General features: G+C 44.4%; 1 protein-coding gene across 1 annotated transcript in view; it reads left to right on the forward strand.

Annotated features, from left to right (window-relative positions):
- The window catches only part of MTHFD1L (methylenetetrahydrofolate dehydrogenase (NADP+ dependent) 1 like), a 183,444-nt gene that overhangs the window by 15,627 nt on the left and 151,286 nt on the right, over positions 1–16,531 (forward strand). Inside the window, exons 7-8 of the mRNA XM_039240954.1 lie at positions 580–716; positions 10,998–11,109. Coding sequence (XP_039096885.1) covers positions 580–716; positions 10,998–11,109 — 249 coding nt within the window. The remainder of the gene's footprint in view (positions 1–579; positions 717–10,997; positions 11,110–16,531) is intronic.

The raw sequence follows: 16,531 nt of genomic DNA on the forward strand, positions 1-16,531 counted from the left end.
ACAAACTGGTGGTTGCCATAGGGAGGGGGCAAGATGGGGGAAGGGGAGTGGGAGGAACAGGCTTCTAGTTACGGAATGAGTAAGTCACAGGAATAAAAGGTACGTACTGGGAATACAGTCAGTGGTACTGAAATAGCGTTGTATGGTGACAGATGGCTGCTACACTTAATGGTGAGCGTAGAATGACATACAGTCACACCACTGTGTTGTACACCTGAAACTAATAGAGCATTGTGTGTCAACTATACTTCAAATAAAAAAAAACAACCCTCCGAAGTATACACCAAAAGTTCTATTAGAAGATTAACTCTTAATACATACCTTTAAGACAAGTAGCCGTTAAGCTGAGGTCACCCATGCAGACCCTGTTTTTCCATCCTGTGACTTAATCAGGATGACGATTCTCAGTCACTCTACTGTAAAACTCACAAAGAAAGAGTCAATAATGGCTGGTCCTTGTTAGCTGTAACTTGACTGTGATGGCCGAGTTTAAAAAGTTCTTTTTCCTTACACTAAGGCTGCCCGGGAGCAGGACGCTGAAGGTTTGATTATAATACTGGATTTCCATTTGGTGGGTAGGTGTCAACTTGGACGGAAAAAAGGTCTTGGTAGTAGGAGCCCATGGGTCTTTGGAAGCCGCCCTGCAATGCCTATTCCAGAGAAGAGGGTCCATGACAATGAGCTCCCAGTGGAAAACACCTCAGCTTCAAAGCAAGGTAAGCATCTTTCGTGTGGGAAACGTAATTTTAAATGCTTACACTAGGAAAGGGAAGAGACTGGAAATGTGTTGCATAAGCATTTAGCATAAGAAGCTAAAGAACAACAGCAGAAAAAGCTAAAGAACAAAGCAGTTTTAAAGAATGAAAACAATAAAGAGGAGAAGCTAATGAAATAGAAAACCAGTGTACGTGAGGGGTTATCAGCTGAGCCAAAAGTCAGCCCTTGGAGGAGTCTAGTAAAATGGAAACACCACTACCCAAAATAATCGAGACGAAAAGAGAACACCACCAGTGTTAGGAAACGAAGGGACATAACCACAGAAGAAAAATTATTTTCTAAAAAGGAAACTATGTGCAATTTTATGCTGGTAAATTTGAAAATGTGTATGAAATGAAAACTTCTAAAAACATGTAGCTTACAAAATGGATTTAAGTAAAATCCATTAGATTTATATGTGTTAAAGACATTGAATCCATCTACCCACCGAACATGCAAACAAAGCAGGCAACAGGTGGTATTATAAATGAGTTCTTCTGTCATCAAAGAGCAGATCATAATCTTTCCCATAGAATAAAAAAAGAACACTTCCTAATGCATTTTATGAGTGCCTGAACAAGGACAGAATGCTAAAGGACAACTACAGACCAATCGCATCTGTGAACACAGATAAAATAATCATCAAAATGTTAGCAAACCGAATCCAACACCAGGTTGGGGTTCTCATGGGATCGCAAGCCTGGCTTAATTAATCTCAAAAAATCCATTAAAAGCCATTAACATAATTCACCATATTGTCAGATTAAAACCTATACAGTCACCATAGTAGACCCAGAGAAGTCATTTGATAAAAATCTAGTGTCCTTTATGATTTTTTTCCCTGAAAAACCATTTAATGTAGGAAATTAAGGGAATACCTTAACCCAATAAAATACCTGAAAAGTTCGAGCACCGAGATTTAATAGCGATATTAGAACGATTTCTTTGGGAATTAGGAAAGATAAAAGGGTGCCTGTTACCAGCACTCCTACTCGGCACCGTATGGGAGTTACTAGCCAGTGTCACAACACGAAGAAAAGAAGAATTTATGATGATTGTCAAGGAAGACACCAGGCTGTCCTCAATCCTAGATGATAGGATCACCTACATAAAAAGTCCAGAAGAATCTATTAGAAAATGAGAATGAATAAGAGTTCACTTGGGTTTTTGGGTGTAAGATCAACATGCAAAAACAAATGCATTTCTACACATCACACCCACAGCTACAAAATTAATTAAAAAAAAAAATATTTATTTTGAGAGAGTGCACACATACGTGAACAGGGAAGGTACAAAGGGAGGGGGAGAGAGAATTCCAAGCAGGCTCCATGCTGTCAGCATAGAGCTTCATGTGGGGCTCCATCTCACCAACCAAGAGATCATGACCTGAGCTTGAAATCAAGACTTGGAGACTCTGAACCAACTGAGCCACCCAGGCGCCCCACCTTATATCATTCTTTTACATTTTCATGACTGAAATAGTTAATAAAGTTTTTAATTTCAAAATATGACCATGAATTTAACAAGTTTCATGCAAAGTGAAGTTAAATTAAAAGCGTATTAAGTATAGGGGCACCTGGGTGGCTTAGTCGGTCAAGCATCCAACTCTGGGCTTCAGCTCACGTCACATGATCTCACAGTTTGTGACTTCGAGCCCCACGTCGGGCTCTGTGCTGACAGCCCAGAGCCTGCTTGGGATTATCTCTCTCCCTCTCTCTCCGCCCCTACCTTACTCTCTCTCTCAAAAATAAACATTTTTTTTAAAAAGCGTATTAGGTACAATAAAGTACTGCAGAACAACATCAAAAATACATGCTCCTCGTGTTGCTGCAGGAGAACCGGAAGGATGAAGTTGCAGTCCTGCCCAGGGAAGACAGGGTCTCCACTGTATATTTGAGTGGCAGGTGGATCGAATCCATTTTAAGACCTCAGAAACATCTTGCAATTGAGGTCACACTTACATGCCTTTTTACTGGTCACCACATGGTGGCAGCCTGTTCGAGAAAATTCAAAGGTTGTGTTGTGCAGTCCAGAGCCTAGAATTTTTGATCTGGAAGCTTAGTGAAAGAGGAAAACAAACCCTGCTCTGAACTGACCAGCTGTGGTGAAAAAGAGAAAAATACCTTCACTGGCAATTGACTGTTTTCACAGCTGTCACAGAGACTTTGCTAGTTATATCTGTATTCTTGTAAAACAAAGACATCTTTCAAAGTATTTTTTTTATTATGGACATAAATCACCTTGACTCTTCTTTGGGATAAATCTCATCTTGACTTTGAGAACGATTAAGTGGCTTTACTCTCTAGAGATTCTAGAAATTGGGTAACTTTCCTGTTTTTAGACATTCAAGAAGGTTCTCTTAAAAGTTCACATTGCACACTAATTCTGTTTCCTGAGGCCTTGGTATTTGTAACTGCACCACCATGGATCTAAGACACTGTGGACTTTCTCTTTATTGATTCATATTTAAAAAAATATTTTTTAAATGTTTATTTTTGAGAGAGAGAGGGGCAGACTGTAAGCGGGTAGGGGCCGAGAGAGAGGGACACAAAGAATCTGAAGCAGGCTGCAGGCTCCGAGCTGTCAGCCCAGAGCCCGACGCGGGGCTCGAGCTCATGAACTGTGAGTTCATGACCTGAGCCGAAGTCGGACACTTAACTGACTGAGCCACCCAGGCACCTGAATCTGTCATCTTTGTAGCCAAAAATATGGGAAGAGATTTTCAGGGCTCCTCAAACTCTTTGTCTTTGAAATTTATTTGGTCTCCGGAATTTGGCCCCCCTATGCCTGGTGTACTTCTTGTTCCACAGCGAAATAAAGCCTTTACCTTTGCCTTTTCCATGCCAGCAGCCAGCACGTGACTGCCACTTCCCTCCCTGCTCACACACCCCCGTGCTTCTGCCCGACAGTGGGCATTTCCCTCCTCTGTTTTATTCTAAAACACAGGCCATTGCTGGACCTTGTTGCAAAGGGTCAGTGGAGGTCTGCAGACTAGCAGTGGTGGCAGCTAATGAGGTGCCGAGGGCCCTGGGGCACGGGTTGGCACCTTCCCCGGGACAGGGGCACGTCCACCCTTACTGCACCTTTAGAAAACCTTCACGGTGAAAAACATTGAAAGTGTAACTTTAATAACAGATTGAGATTTTTGTTTTCTAATTTTATTAAGAGCAAATAAATAGTCCAATGTAGGGGCGCCTGGGTGGCTCAGTCAGTTAAGCGTCTGACTTTGGCTCAGGTCATGATCTCACAGTTCATTGGTTCGAGCCCCGTGTCGGGCTCTGTGCTGACATCTCGGAGCCTGGAGCCTGCTTCAGATTCTGTGTCTCCCTCTCTCTGACCCTCTCCTGATCACGCTGCCTCTCCCTCTCAGGGAAAAAAAAAAACACAAAAATACATTTTAAAAAAATAGTCCAATGTAAGGTTATAGTACTTTTAGATTCTCCTTATCGGCAGTGACAAGTGTTGTGGAAAGAAAAGAGGAAGCAAAGGATTTGGGCTGTTAGGTAGAAGGAAGTCATCTTTGCAAAGCGTTCCTTCCAGGCTTATTTGTACCTGGCATGGAACGAGACCCCCCGCTGGCTGTCTGGTTGGGGATTTCCATCGTGTGAGGATTGAGGATCAGGAGGTGACCGTGAAACGTTAGAGTCCAGTTACAGCCCGCCCCCTACACTGCGTGGCCTTTCAGGTCGGGGCTGCCCTACAGGTAATCACAGCCTGCTTGTGACCAGTGGGAGCTGCCTTTGAGGGTTTAGAGTCAGACACCACGTTTGTGTTCTCTAAGTGGTAGGAATAGGCTGTGGTGACAGACAGCTGTGGGTTCACGCCTTGGCTGTCCCTTAACTTTTCTGAGCCTTGTCTCTTCATGTGTAGAATGGGGAGTATAATTTCGCCTACCTGCTGGGGGAATTCAGTCATACAAGTTGGCTTCGCACAGAACTTGGCTCCTACCAACATCCACATTAATGGCTTGGCTTGCGTTAATGGTGAATCAGGAAACACTGGTTTCCCAATGTGGAAGGGCCACTGATCAATTAAATCATAAGGAGATAAGCTAATAAAATAGCGGCATGTAGGTCCCTCACTGGAAGCCCAGTAGACATGCTTCCTAAGTATGGCTGCCAGAAGGAGAGAGTCGCTCCGAGGAGCCTCCCAGCGACATTTGAAGATGGAGGTGATGAAACCACAGCAAGACTAAGAGACAGTGTCTCGGAGAGCGCAGGTGCCCAGCCTTGGCCTGTCCGAGCTCACGCCGGACTTCACCAGGATTTGTCACAACTTGAAGTTACGTACCAGAGAGCCTTCGCTCCGTGGCTCTGGACTTCTTCCTTCCCGTGAGTTCTGTGTTACTCGTAAGCCACTCTGCTTCAGGTTTCCTCGTTTACTCGTTACTTCTTCCAGGAATATTATTCCTTCCTACAGTGTTGAGGGATGGTTCGTTGAGTTCCTTAAATAGAAACCGGCTTCTGCTTACGCAGAAGATCTCTGTGGAGCCTGAGCGTGAAGAAGTGAGATTTGTCTTTCCAGAGTTTTGTGGGAAATGAAGTAGACTTCTGTGTTTCTGTAGCTGGGCCGTTGATGCCCGTCTGAGTGCATCACTGAAAAATAAGTTTCCTGCCTTGTTGTGAGCATCACTTCTGGGCTCTGCAGTGTTTTGCATCTGCATGTGGAGACGGGAAGGCCATCTGGGCATTTGTCCAAGTTAGCCGCGCGCTCTGGGGCATCAGATATCAGTGAGCCAGAGCACCGGCCGTGGTGTTTGTGGGTAGGGCTGAGGAATCGCCCTCCTTCCTCCACCCAGACTCAGACCCCACACTCAGCTTCCCAGACCCCTGGAGAGAGTGACTCCCCGATGTGGGGACTAGGCAGAGCCCCCCGCCCATTGAGAACTGGCTTATCTCTTCCGCGCCCTGATGAGTTCACCATGATGCCAAAAACAATTTGAAGTAAGACGATGTTCTGCATTTACTCTTTGTGAGTTGGAGCGGTACCCCTCTCTGGGCAAGTGAGGTTTTCAGGCCCTTCGGTGCTCGGTGTGCACACCCCCTTAACACACGGCTAGCGGGAGAGCCTCCTGAATTTGGGGTTAGACACAGCTGGAGGATGGTGGTGAAATGGCGTCCAGCTGTGACAAATTGGGTCCTTCCCAGCTGTGTGTATAAGAAATAACCCAGAAATAAGAGAACCGTTTTATTTTGTTTTTCTCAGAGGATCTCATTTCTCCTCCTTCTGAGCACAGAGACCCTCAAAACTAGTACTAACACAAGAAGGGGAAAATATAAGGTTTTCCCATTTGAAGGATCAAAGTGTGTCATTTTTTTGAGCAGAGCTAAATGATCACAAAGTCGTTTCCAGTTTACGTTCACTGCATGGCATGGCTTATAAAAGACTTTTAAAAGTGGATTGGAAAATTCCAAATATATTTGTATTGTACATCTAAAATCTTGACCCCCCCCAAAAAAATCCTTTTTTCCAAAGATTGGGAAAAACCCTAGCTTTTAAACTAGATGAGATTAGCGAGTTATGTGATTGGATATCTTAATTTAAAAAAAATATTTTTTTAATGTTGTATTTATTTCTGAGAGAGAGGCAGTGTGAGCAGGGGAGGGTCAGAGAGAGAGGGAGATAACAGAATCCGAAGCAGCCTCTAGACTCTGAGCTGGCAGTCCGCACAGAGCCCTATGCGGGGCTCGAACCCACAAACTGCAAGATCATGACCTGAGCCGAAGTCAGACGCTCAACCGACTGAGCCACCCAGGCGCCTCTGGATATCTTAATTTTTAATGCATATGCCTTTTAAGTCCTGCGGGAAATAAAACATAATCGTTACAAACCAGAAATATGGCAGTACTGGTTTTTCTGGAGATCTTTGTTTCTTCATAGGGCTTGGAGTTAATGTCTAGGGTCTGTCATTTCTACCAGGAGGTCTCCTTGTATTTCTTGAAGGACGTGTCTAGCAATCATGTACCAGAGCCTTTGTTAATATGCATTTTCTCTTGTTGAACTACCTTTTTGCTGGGTTGTCAGAGCCTGGAGCCTGCTTCAGATTCTGTCTCCGCCCCCCTCCCCTCCTTGTGTTCTGTCTCTCTCTCAAAAATAAACAGACATTTTAAAAATTAAAAAAAAAAAAACTTCAGGTGCCTGGGTGGCTCAGTCAGTTGAGCATCTGACTTTTGATTTCAGCTCAGGTCATGACCACAGGGTTGTGAGATCGAGCCCTGCGTCGGGCTCCCACACTGTCGAGCTTGCTCGGCTGCTTGGGATTCTCTCTCCCTCTCCCTCTGCCCTTTCCCCCACTCGTTCTCTCTCTCTCTTAAAAAAAAGAACCAACTAAGTCTTTTTAGGACTTTGCCGTGAGGTGGTCAAGGAGTCTCTGTGGCACATGAAGTTTCACAGACACTTCTCATTGCAAAGCACCGGGAAGAATGGCTGTGGGATGCTGGATCTTTAAAGCCTTGTGACCAGGCTCACACAAACCAGTGTGTCCCAGTTCGTGGAAGGTGGAAGAACAAGTTCAAGCCAGCCTTCCCTCAAGACCCTTCCCCGTAGTGTGTGCGACGGCGCCCAGCTCGGGTGCAGATGGTCGAGAATGCCCATGGGGGCAACTGAAGCAGAAACGAAATGTTTCCTCGTTTCTTTTCTGTATCCCAGGGGTTTGCCTTGTTCCCTTCCATCTTGTAGATCCTAGTTGTAAAATCTTGTAGGCCGGGGTTTTTATTTTCAGATAGTTAGTGACCTCAGTCTGTGCCTGTCCTGCGCAGCACGAGAGCTGGCCCCTGAGTGAGTCTGTTCCCGAAGGAACCCCGGACCTCCTTCATTCTCTGAAGCAGTTGTAACTTTAGAAGCACATCCTTGCTGGAGAAATGACTTGTTGATTTATTTTTATTTTTGTTTTTTCTGAACTTGGTTTTCTGACCCGTGTTGATAACTTTTGAAGAACAGAAACTTGTTTTATGGGTCTCAGGTAATATAATCATGATTCATCAAAACCTATCTTTCTACCTTTGTTTTTTTTTAAACCATTCCAGCTTTCCGTGTGTGTGTGTGTGTGTGTGTGTGTGTATACACACATCTCGTACCTGGGATTCCCACACGTACCCTTCAGGACACATCTATAGTTAGTGGGAGATAAATTCTGTCTTCTAGCCAACAGGGTGGGGCTGTACTTTCTAGAGCTTGAATTTTAAAATGCATTTTTCTTTTTTCTTTTCTTTCTTTCTTTCTTTCTTCTTTTTTTTTTTTTGCTAAATACAAAATCACGATGTCCCTTATAACCTTGCAAATCCCATCTGTCCTCCATCTCCCCTCTCTCCATTTTCTGACCCTTGCCGCAGAGAAACAGTTTTCATGATATCTCTACTCTATATTGCTCCCTCATGCTCCCCGTTAAACGTCAGCATATCCATGTCTTATTATCTTTCAGGTCTTCCGCCTGGGGATGGGCAGTGCTATGTAAGCAGCTTCTCCTGCAAGCCTCAGCAGAGAAAGCAATGTTTTGTTAGGCGGTAGAGTTGCAAGCCAGGCTCTGGCCAGGGTCTTTCCCATTTGGGAGGAGGAAAGTTGAAACAGCCAGCGAGACGATAATTCTCCTTGAATTCCTTAGCTCATTAAAATCATCTCGGGTCCCCAGTGGGTTATTTATTGATGTAAGCATCTAGCAGTTTTCCTTTCCAGAAAGAATTAACATCTCCAGTGCGATCATTACTAATGGCAGAGATTTTTTGTCTTTTCTCTGTGGTAGTAACTACGTCCAGTTGCTTATTAGCACAGCGCACTTTGGAGTTGGGTTTAAATACGGAGTGAAGGGGTCGGCATGTGATTCCTGAGATTTATAGGTAATGAAAAGAACAGGTTGTATCAAAGACACCACATGTAGGAAACTAAGTGTCCTTAGGGGACTCTGTGAACCTGTGATCCTCGGCTTTTTCCAAAACGAACGTTTCAGCCTCGCGTATATTAACTTCCTTTTCATAGAAGTTTTAACATGTTCTGTTTTTGCTGCTAGTGTGCATGAAAATGCAGTAAAATGGCGTTTCTTATCTGCTGATCATTTCCAACACACATTAAACATTTGAGTTTCTCTTGAGGCTTACTGTGGTTGAATATCTGCCGTGGTATAAGGACGTGAAGAAATTTTTTTATTCAAGCATGTAAAATCCTCTTTTCATAAGAACACTTTTTGCCCCTAATAACATCACCCAAGAACCTAGCTGCTATCTATCTACGGAGGACACGTGACATTAACACACTAGATAGAGTTGATTCCGTTTCAGTGTTGTGGCCCCGCCCGGTAAGGAAAGGATACTTGTTTTAGTAGGGACTTCTCTTCTTATTAATGGGATTAATTTAATCATTTTACTCGACACGATTTCAATGCATTCTTCCTCCTGGGCCTTAAGGAAGTACGGCACTGAAAAGCAGTGGGCACTGTGTGACTCGTTAGTAGTACTCAGTGACTGTTAATTCCCTTTTCCCGGTTGGCGTGATCAGATCTATCCAATGTTCCTGGGATGTTAATTTTTTTTTTTTTTTTAGTTACCTTCTTTTTTTTTTTCTTATGTTTTTATTTATTTCTGAGAGAGAGAGCATGAGAAGGGGAGGGTCGGAGAGAGAGGGAGACACAGAATCTGAAACAGGCTCCAGGCTCCGAGGTGGCTGTCAGCACAGAGCCCGACACGGGGCTCGAACCCACGAACCGCGAGATCATGACCTGAGCTGAAGTAGGCCGCTTAACTGACTGAACCACCCAGGCGCCCCCTTGGGATGTTAATTTTACAAGTTGTCTTTATCGGCTCTTTGAAAAGACATGCCATTTAAGTTGTTACCTTGTTCCTCCTCGATCAAGGGAGCTTGGCACCATTCTAGATCCTGGCTTTTTTCTTCACAAACCAGGGAGGACTGTCATGGATTTTCCTCCCCTCGCTGCCATCTCTCGTCCCGAGATTTGTAAGAGACATGAGCCGGTACAGCCTCTTGCCCAAACTGTGTCCCAGACTTTGAGGCTGAGCTGCTGGCCGGGTGCGTCCCCGAGCCCTTCTGCAATCAGCCTGTCCACGCTGGGAAGGGATGAGGGTGCATGGAACACATCCATTTCCGGGGACTTTGGGTGGTGGGCCTGGCAGCGGGGCGGTTTCTGTTTCACCTCCCTCTCCTCTGTCTGTCATTTGCAGGGTATGGAAGTCTGTGGAGAAAGCAAGGAAGGGAGGAAAGCAGTGTGGGAGAGCAGAGGGCTGCAGCGTCCTCTGTCTCCCCCATTGAGTGTCCGAGACTGGCTCCTCTGGGGGGAAACAGGGAGGTGCTCACACTCTCGGAGCCTCAGTTTCCTTGTCTCTTTAATGGGTGCAGTAACACCAACCCACATAGCTGTCACGTGCAGCCACAGCTCTTTTCCCCCACAGGGTCTCAGACCCCCCCCCCTCCTCCTGGTGCCCTCCTAATGAATCCAGTTTGCCATCGTCGGTTGCATAACTGGGGACGGGTGGTCATTCTTTGGTTGAGGTCAGAGCCGATCGCTTCCCCTGCTTCTCGATGTCACCTTCCTACCAGACACATCCCTCCAGCCCTGTGTCATCAGAATCAGGACGGATATGATGAATGTGTTTTGTAGTAATAGTTGAATCCTGTTCCTTTCTCTCTCAAGAAAAAAAAAAAGCAGTTTGACAGGAGACTAAGCAGAGCCTCAAGGAAAATGAGATTCTTTCTTGAGCTCTTGAAAATCCTCCCATAGATCCAGTAAAGGTTCCATATGGGTCTAATTTTGACTGTGCAGTTGCACAGGCCCGCAGGCCCCCCGAACTGGCCAGATCTTCAAGAGGCTTCCCCACAGCAGCCCCCCTGACCTCCCCCCGAACCGCCGCAGGAGTCAGAATATCGCCCCCCCCACCCCCACCCGCACCTCTCAGTCTCCACTTGCATCAGGGTGATTTTCTCCGCCCCATCCTTTCTCCCGGTGCAGCAGTTAGTGAGGAAGCATGGACAGTGACACTGCGCACGGCGTTCACGCCGAACTGACGGCCCTGAAGAACCTCGACCCCCTTTTCTCTCTAGGATGTGGTAGTCCCACCCTGTGCTGATTTGTGCTGCATTCGTACATTCGTGAAGCGGGTCTGTCCCTGATACTGGCGCGGCGCCGACCTCTGGATGCGCGTTAGTGACCGGTGGCACCGAGGTCCGTAGACACAATCTCCAGTCCTGTGTCCCTGCCACCGATTCACACGAGCGCTGTTTTTTCCATTTCTTTCCAGCTTCACGAGGCTGATATTGCGATTGTAGGCTCGCCCAAGCCGGAAGACATTCCCCTTTCTTGGATCCAACCAGGAACTACAGTTCTCAACTGCTCCCATGACTTCCTGTCAGGTGGGTCAATGTCTTAACCTTGGTGTTGGGCTGCGGATGAAACCAGGGAGGCGTTAGGGAAATGTTTAACCTTATTCAGAGGAGAGAACGTTCCCTGAGAGGTTGGTCACTGTCAATGCCCGTACACAGGAGAGGAAACTTGGACTGTCCATGTGCCTACCTTTTGGGTTACGTGATATTGAAACCGTGTTGTCGGGCAAAGGGAAGCCGAGATGCCAAGGGCAGGAGCTGCCCCCGCCCCCAGAGAGACATGGCCCTGCTGGCCTCTCGCATTGGGCAGTACAGTCAGTGGTGACCTGAAGTAGATCGTGTGTCCGTGTGTGAGGTAAACTAGAAATAGTGGTTTTCAGTCTTTTATAATGAAGTAGAATCCATTCTCCCAAAGAAATCTCACATGAACTTCAGCAGGTAAAAGCAGATGAAAACAGTTGCTGGGAGAGATGGGAAAGGAGACCAGTCCCTGTGTCTCCCTATTTCCCCTTGCTTGCAGTGACCCCTCAGGCACTTCCTGGGAGCCCCAGAGGCACCTCAGAGCAGTGTGAAAGTCACTGTCAGGAGCAGGTGGTCTGGGGTGCTTGGGAGGTTAAGCGTCTGACTTCGGCTCGGGTCATGATCTCTCGGGCCGTGGGTTTGAGCCCCACATCAGGCTCTGTGCTAATAGGTTGGGGCCTAGAGCCTCCTTTGGATTCTATCTCTTTCTCTCAAAAATAAAAAAGTTAAAAAAGCGGAGGTGGTCTGAGGATGGTATTTCACCACGGTACCCAGGAATGCCCTGGACCACACCAGCCCCACTTTCTGGAACTCAAGCCGTGCCCACACCAGGACATCCAGCCTAAGGGCTGGTGGGAACAAACCCAGAGGGATACCCTTTTCTCATTCTCAGAAGAACACTCAGAGGCTAAGAAAGTTCTGCACCACACCTAGCCCAGCTTTTCAAGTCCCCGAGGAACAGGTGTGCAGATTTCGGCACTGGAGAGGAATATGGTGAGCAGGCCTGGAGCACAGCGTTTTCCCCCCAAAGCTGGTCTGAAGTTGAGCCAGAGTGGGTGGAGGCCTCTACCCTGTTTCTGCCAGGACCATACTGGAGTCTAGACCTTGAAACTTAGACCACCCCACAAGAGAGCGACGTAGAGAATAGTATCAAATGATACATGTATGTGTGTATATATATATACGTATATATATATAAAACTTCTGGTCCAGCCACCTTGGGATACCATTTTACATATTTCCACAAAAAACACACTAACCTTAATTTGATTGGAATGTAATAGAAGGAAAACAATGTGATACTAAAAGCATTACTGAAATTCAGATAACTGTTTCTTCAAAAAGAAAAACAATGGACCCACCCCTGTAGGAAGTCACCCTCCCCCCCCAAGAATTAACCAATCAGATTAAAAGCTGAAGGGGCTGAAGGGGGTTGGGGTGGGTTAGAGTGTGCAAGGGACAATGCTCAGGAATTTCCCAGAATGTCCTTGTGCTTGGAGCTTCATTCATCACATAGATGAATGAAGCAACCAGAGGTATAATGTAATGTGAATGTAGGATTAATCGATCTTTTTAGCAAACAGAAGACTTACACTAAATAACTCCTTTGAAATGTATGTAGTTTCAGGCTATAAATTTCTTTCCCCGACTGAGAAAACCAATGCCTAACCCATAAATGATGGTCATGGCAGATTTGCTCCTCTGCTCAGAATTTAGATTAGGAAAGTCAGTTTTGGCTTTATGTTCTTTTATTATTTATTTTTTTAAATCTATTTATTTTGAGAGAGAGAAAGCATGAGTAGGGAAGGGGCAGAGAGACAGGGAAAGAGAGAATCCCAAGCAGGTTCTATACTGTCAGCACAGAGCCCGATGCGGGGCTCGATCCCCCGCACTGGGAGATCGTGACCTGCACCAAAGTCAGACGCTCAACCAACAGCCACCCAGGCACCCCTGACTTTATGTTCTTTTAAGTGAACGCTCTTTGCTGTTATAATTACTTGCTATTTGTTTGTTATTAGAGTTTATATTTTTAGGACAATTTTGGTATAATCTTGGCTAGAGATAGTCTATTCAGTGTTCTTTGGAATTCCTTTGAGTTCTGTGATTATATAAAGATGACAGTATATTTTTTTAGTGAAATTTTGCCATATTTTTACTAAGTTTCTTTTGGGGACCTTTACTTTTTTAAAGGCATTCTTAAAAACATTAGATTTAACATAACCATCCTCCTGGGGGTGCGGTTGGGGAGATCAAGGCATTAATTATATTTTGACTGATTCTGTATGCAGACTGACTGTGGTTTATTTTAAATGTATCTGGTCCCGTACTAGTAGTTTTCTTTGTGATTTTTGCATGCCCAGTGTCCCACCTAATACGTGCTCAATAAATACTGGGTGATGAATGAATGAATAAACCTGGACTAGAGAATTGTACTCTGATTGGTTGCACTTTTAAGTTAGTTGCAGTTACAGAGGCATCTCCTTGAACTAGTCTCCTGATCAGACACAGGGCTGACAGTGAAGACAAAGGGGAAAAATGTTCTCCTGATTAAATAGATGAACATTTTGCAGTCAGTACTATTATATATAACGTTCTATTTCCTGATAGTCCGTTTTAATTTCAGCAGCTTTGATTAGTATGGAAATTTAATCTATGCACAGATTGAAGAAAGGCTCTTCTCCCTTTTTTGCATAACCGTGCCACCCTAAAGAGACTTTTGAAAACATTATTAAAAGGAAAGGTGCTTTTATTCACACTTAAGAGCAGAACTCTTAATAAACCTGCGATTGGGTGAAGGCAGGGTTTTATGGTGAAATTTTCATACTCAGTGGTACAGGGCCCCCCACCCCCCATAAAAATAGATGGAGGCGCCCTTAACAGCATCATTTTAAGTGTATTTGGTGTGGACTGGTAGTGGAACCCCGGGCTGCATCTCAAGTTCATGTTAATGGCCTGTGGGATCTTGGAGGACCTCGAGCCATCTCTCATATGGCCCTGAAGGGAGACAGCATAATGAACATAATGAGAAAAGCATGGAATTTGGAGTCAAATTGATCTCACTCAAAGAGAAGAAGGGTTTTTTGTGTTTGGATTGTTTCTCAATTGCATTATATTTACAAGCTGTGTGACTTTGGACAAATAACTTAAGCTCTCTGATCTTCAGTTTCTTTGTAAGATGAGAGCAAGACTGTTGAGAGGAATACATGAGCTTGCACCTCACGGCACCTCTTTGATGGGAGCTGCCAATAAAGCAGCCCCCCCCCCCCACCACCACTTCATTGTTCTCGAACCTCTGGCACACAAAACAGCTCAGACTTCTTATTAGCGAAATGTAAGTCTGTATTTGAAAACTCAGGCCCAAGGAAGGATTCTTCCCTATGAGATTCGGAGGATGTAAGACAGTAGCTTTAGAGAAATTCAACCTGCCTGTAATTTAATCATTATCTCAGTTGCACTTGGAACAAAATAAGGATACTTCCTTATGAATTTTGAACTCCAGTTATTCTGAAATCCATTATATCTATTACCTGTTTCCCTTAAGTTTTTTCCCAGGGAAATTCTGGAAGATTTGGGCCTATATGTTTTTGCCAGGTTTTCATTTCAAATTTTAACTGATTATCGGTATGTTATGATACACTGAATGTTCTTTTGAAAAAGTCTCAAGCTGTTTAGAATGTACAACTCCGTGTTAGTTCCTTCCTGCTTTGGTTTCAGTAATTTCAAAAGGGCTGTTTATATAAGTTGATACTAATATATTACTAATACTCGGTTGTTTTTTTTTTAAAGATTTTTATATTATATTCTATTAAAGTAGTAAAACATAGTTATTTGATAGTGAATTCAATGTGTTTTGTCTCTTGAGGTTTTTTTGTTTTTTTTTTAAAGAGAGAAAGTGTGTGCACATGAGAACAGGAAGGGACAGAGGGAAAAGAAGAGAGAGAATCTTAAGCAGGCTCAGTGTTGAGCAAAGAGCTTGACACAGGACACAGTCTCACTGTGAGATCATGATTTGAACTGAAATCGAGATTTGGACACTTAACTGACATAGATGTTTTAAGCTATGAGTTCAACTCTTGAGAGCATTGTTACCAAAATTATATTAAAAGTTCATTTATTGCATTTTCCTGTTACCCAATATGATTGATATATTTAACTTAGAACTAATCGCCAGTGGTTTTGAAAGTGTTATCTGCACTAATATGTAGTTTTCTTTAGCTTTTCCTATTTTCAGAACTTCACATAAAAGTTTTTTTGAGTTACTAGTTCTCCCAGAGTATGAGAAAATATCTGAGAATTCAATCTATGGGTTCATACAGCACTTCTGTGCTAGGAAGGATGCCCTGGGCCAGGCTGTAGAAAAGCTGAAATTTTTTCAGGTAGCAGAGAGGGCACGGAGACCAAAGAAGAATTTGCCTTGTCCTGCCCATTTATTCTGGCCAAGTTCCCAGGGTGGTCTCAGGGCAGCTCCTGTCACGGAAAGTTCTGCTCGGAATTCCAGGGAAAGCGTTACGACACGTTAGCTTTAAATATTTGTGTTGTAGAAAGTTTGGTTAGCAAGAAAAAATTCTAAATGAAAGGCCATCTTTTAAAGAGATTCATTGACCTGTCCTCGGAAAAGCCACGAGCTAATGGGGAGTCTTTAGTGGGAAGTGAAAAGACCCACTTGGTTTGGGACGGGTCCCCTGGGGCCCCCGCCGGACTCGTGGGCTGAGTGCAGACAGCCTTGGCAGGCGGGATGTAGACAGCCTCTGGGTGGAGCCCTGAGTCTACACAGGCAGAGGGATGAGGTAATGATTTCTTTTCTCAATTCTCCTTCACCACAAAATGTGAAGAACGTATTTCTGATTCGCCGAGTTACCATTTTCATAGCTTCGAGTTCTCTGGATTCATAACTTCTAAGTTTTAAGATTACTACTGATTTGTACTACAGAAGCAATAGAGTGTTCACAGTAGACAGTTCGTGAAATATAGAAGAGCACACAGAGCAAAGTGACAGTAACTTATGATCAGTCGCCTTGGGGTCCCCATTTCACACGTTCCCACAAAGAAAACATGAAACATAATTTTACAGGATGGAATTTAGTAGAAGGAAAAGAAAACTATGAGACTAAAAGCATTATTGAAATTCAGGTAACTTTCTTCAGACAGAAATTTCAGTTCCTGTAAGATCCTTTCCAAGGTTTAAAATGTATGTGTAGGCACGTCTTGTGTTGCGTTTTAAAATCTTTGTTGCTTTTAGCCACCTTCTATTTTATGCAGTGCAGCGGCTGAGATTATGGGCGGAATTATTCCCTGTGTAACATTACAGGTGAAATATTCTTCACTTACCAGGGTACTTGTGATTCTGTCCTGGAAATAGGCATTAATAAATTGATACCAGCTCCTGGAGTGTAGGCTTTTGGGGTTTTTTTTCCTTCCTCGTCATGTAAAG

Source organism: Hyaena hyaena, unplaced genomic scaffold (assembly GCF_003009895.1).
Source record: "Hyaena hyaena isolate Hyena2069 unplaced genomic scaffold, ASM300989v1 scaffold_184, whole genome shotgun sequence".
Lineage (NCBI taxonomy): Eukaryota > Metazoa > Chordata > Mammalia > Carnivora > Hyaenidae > Hyaena > Hyaena hyaena.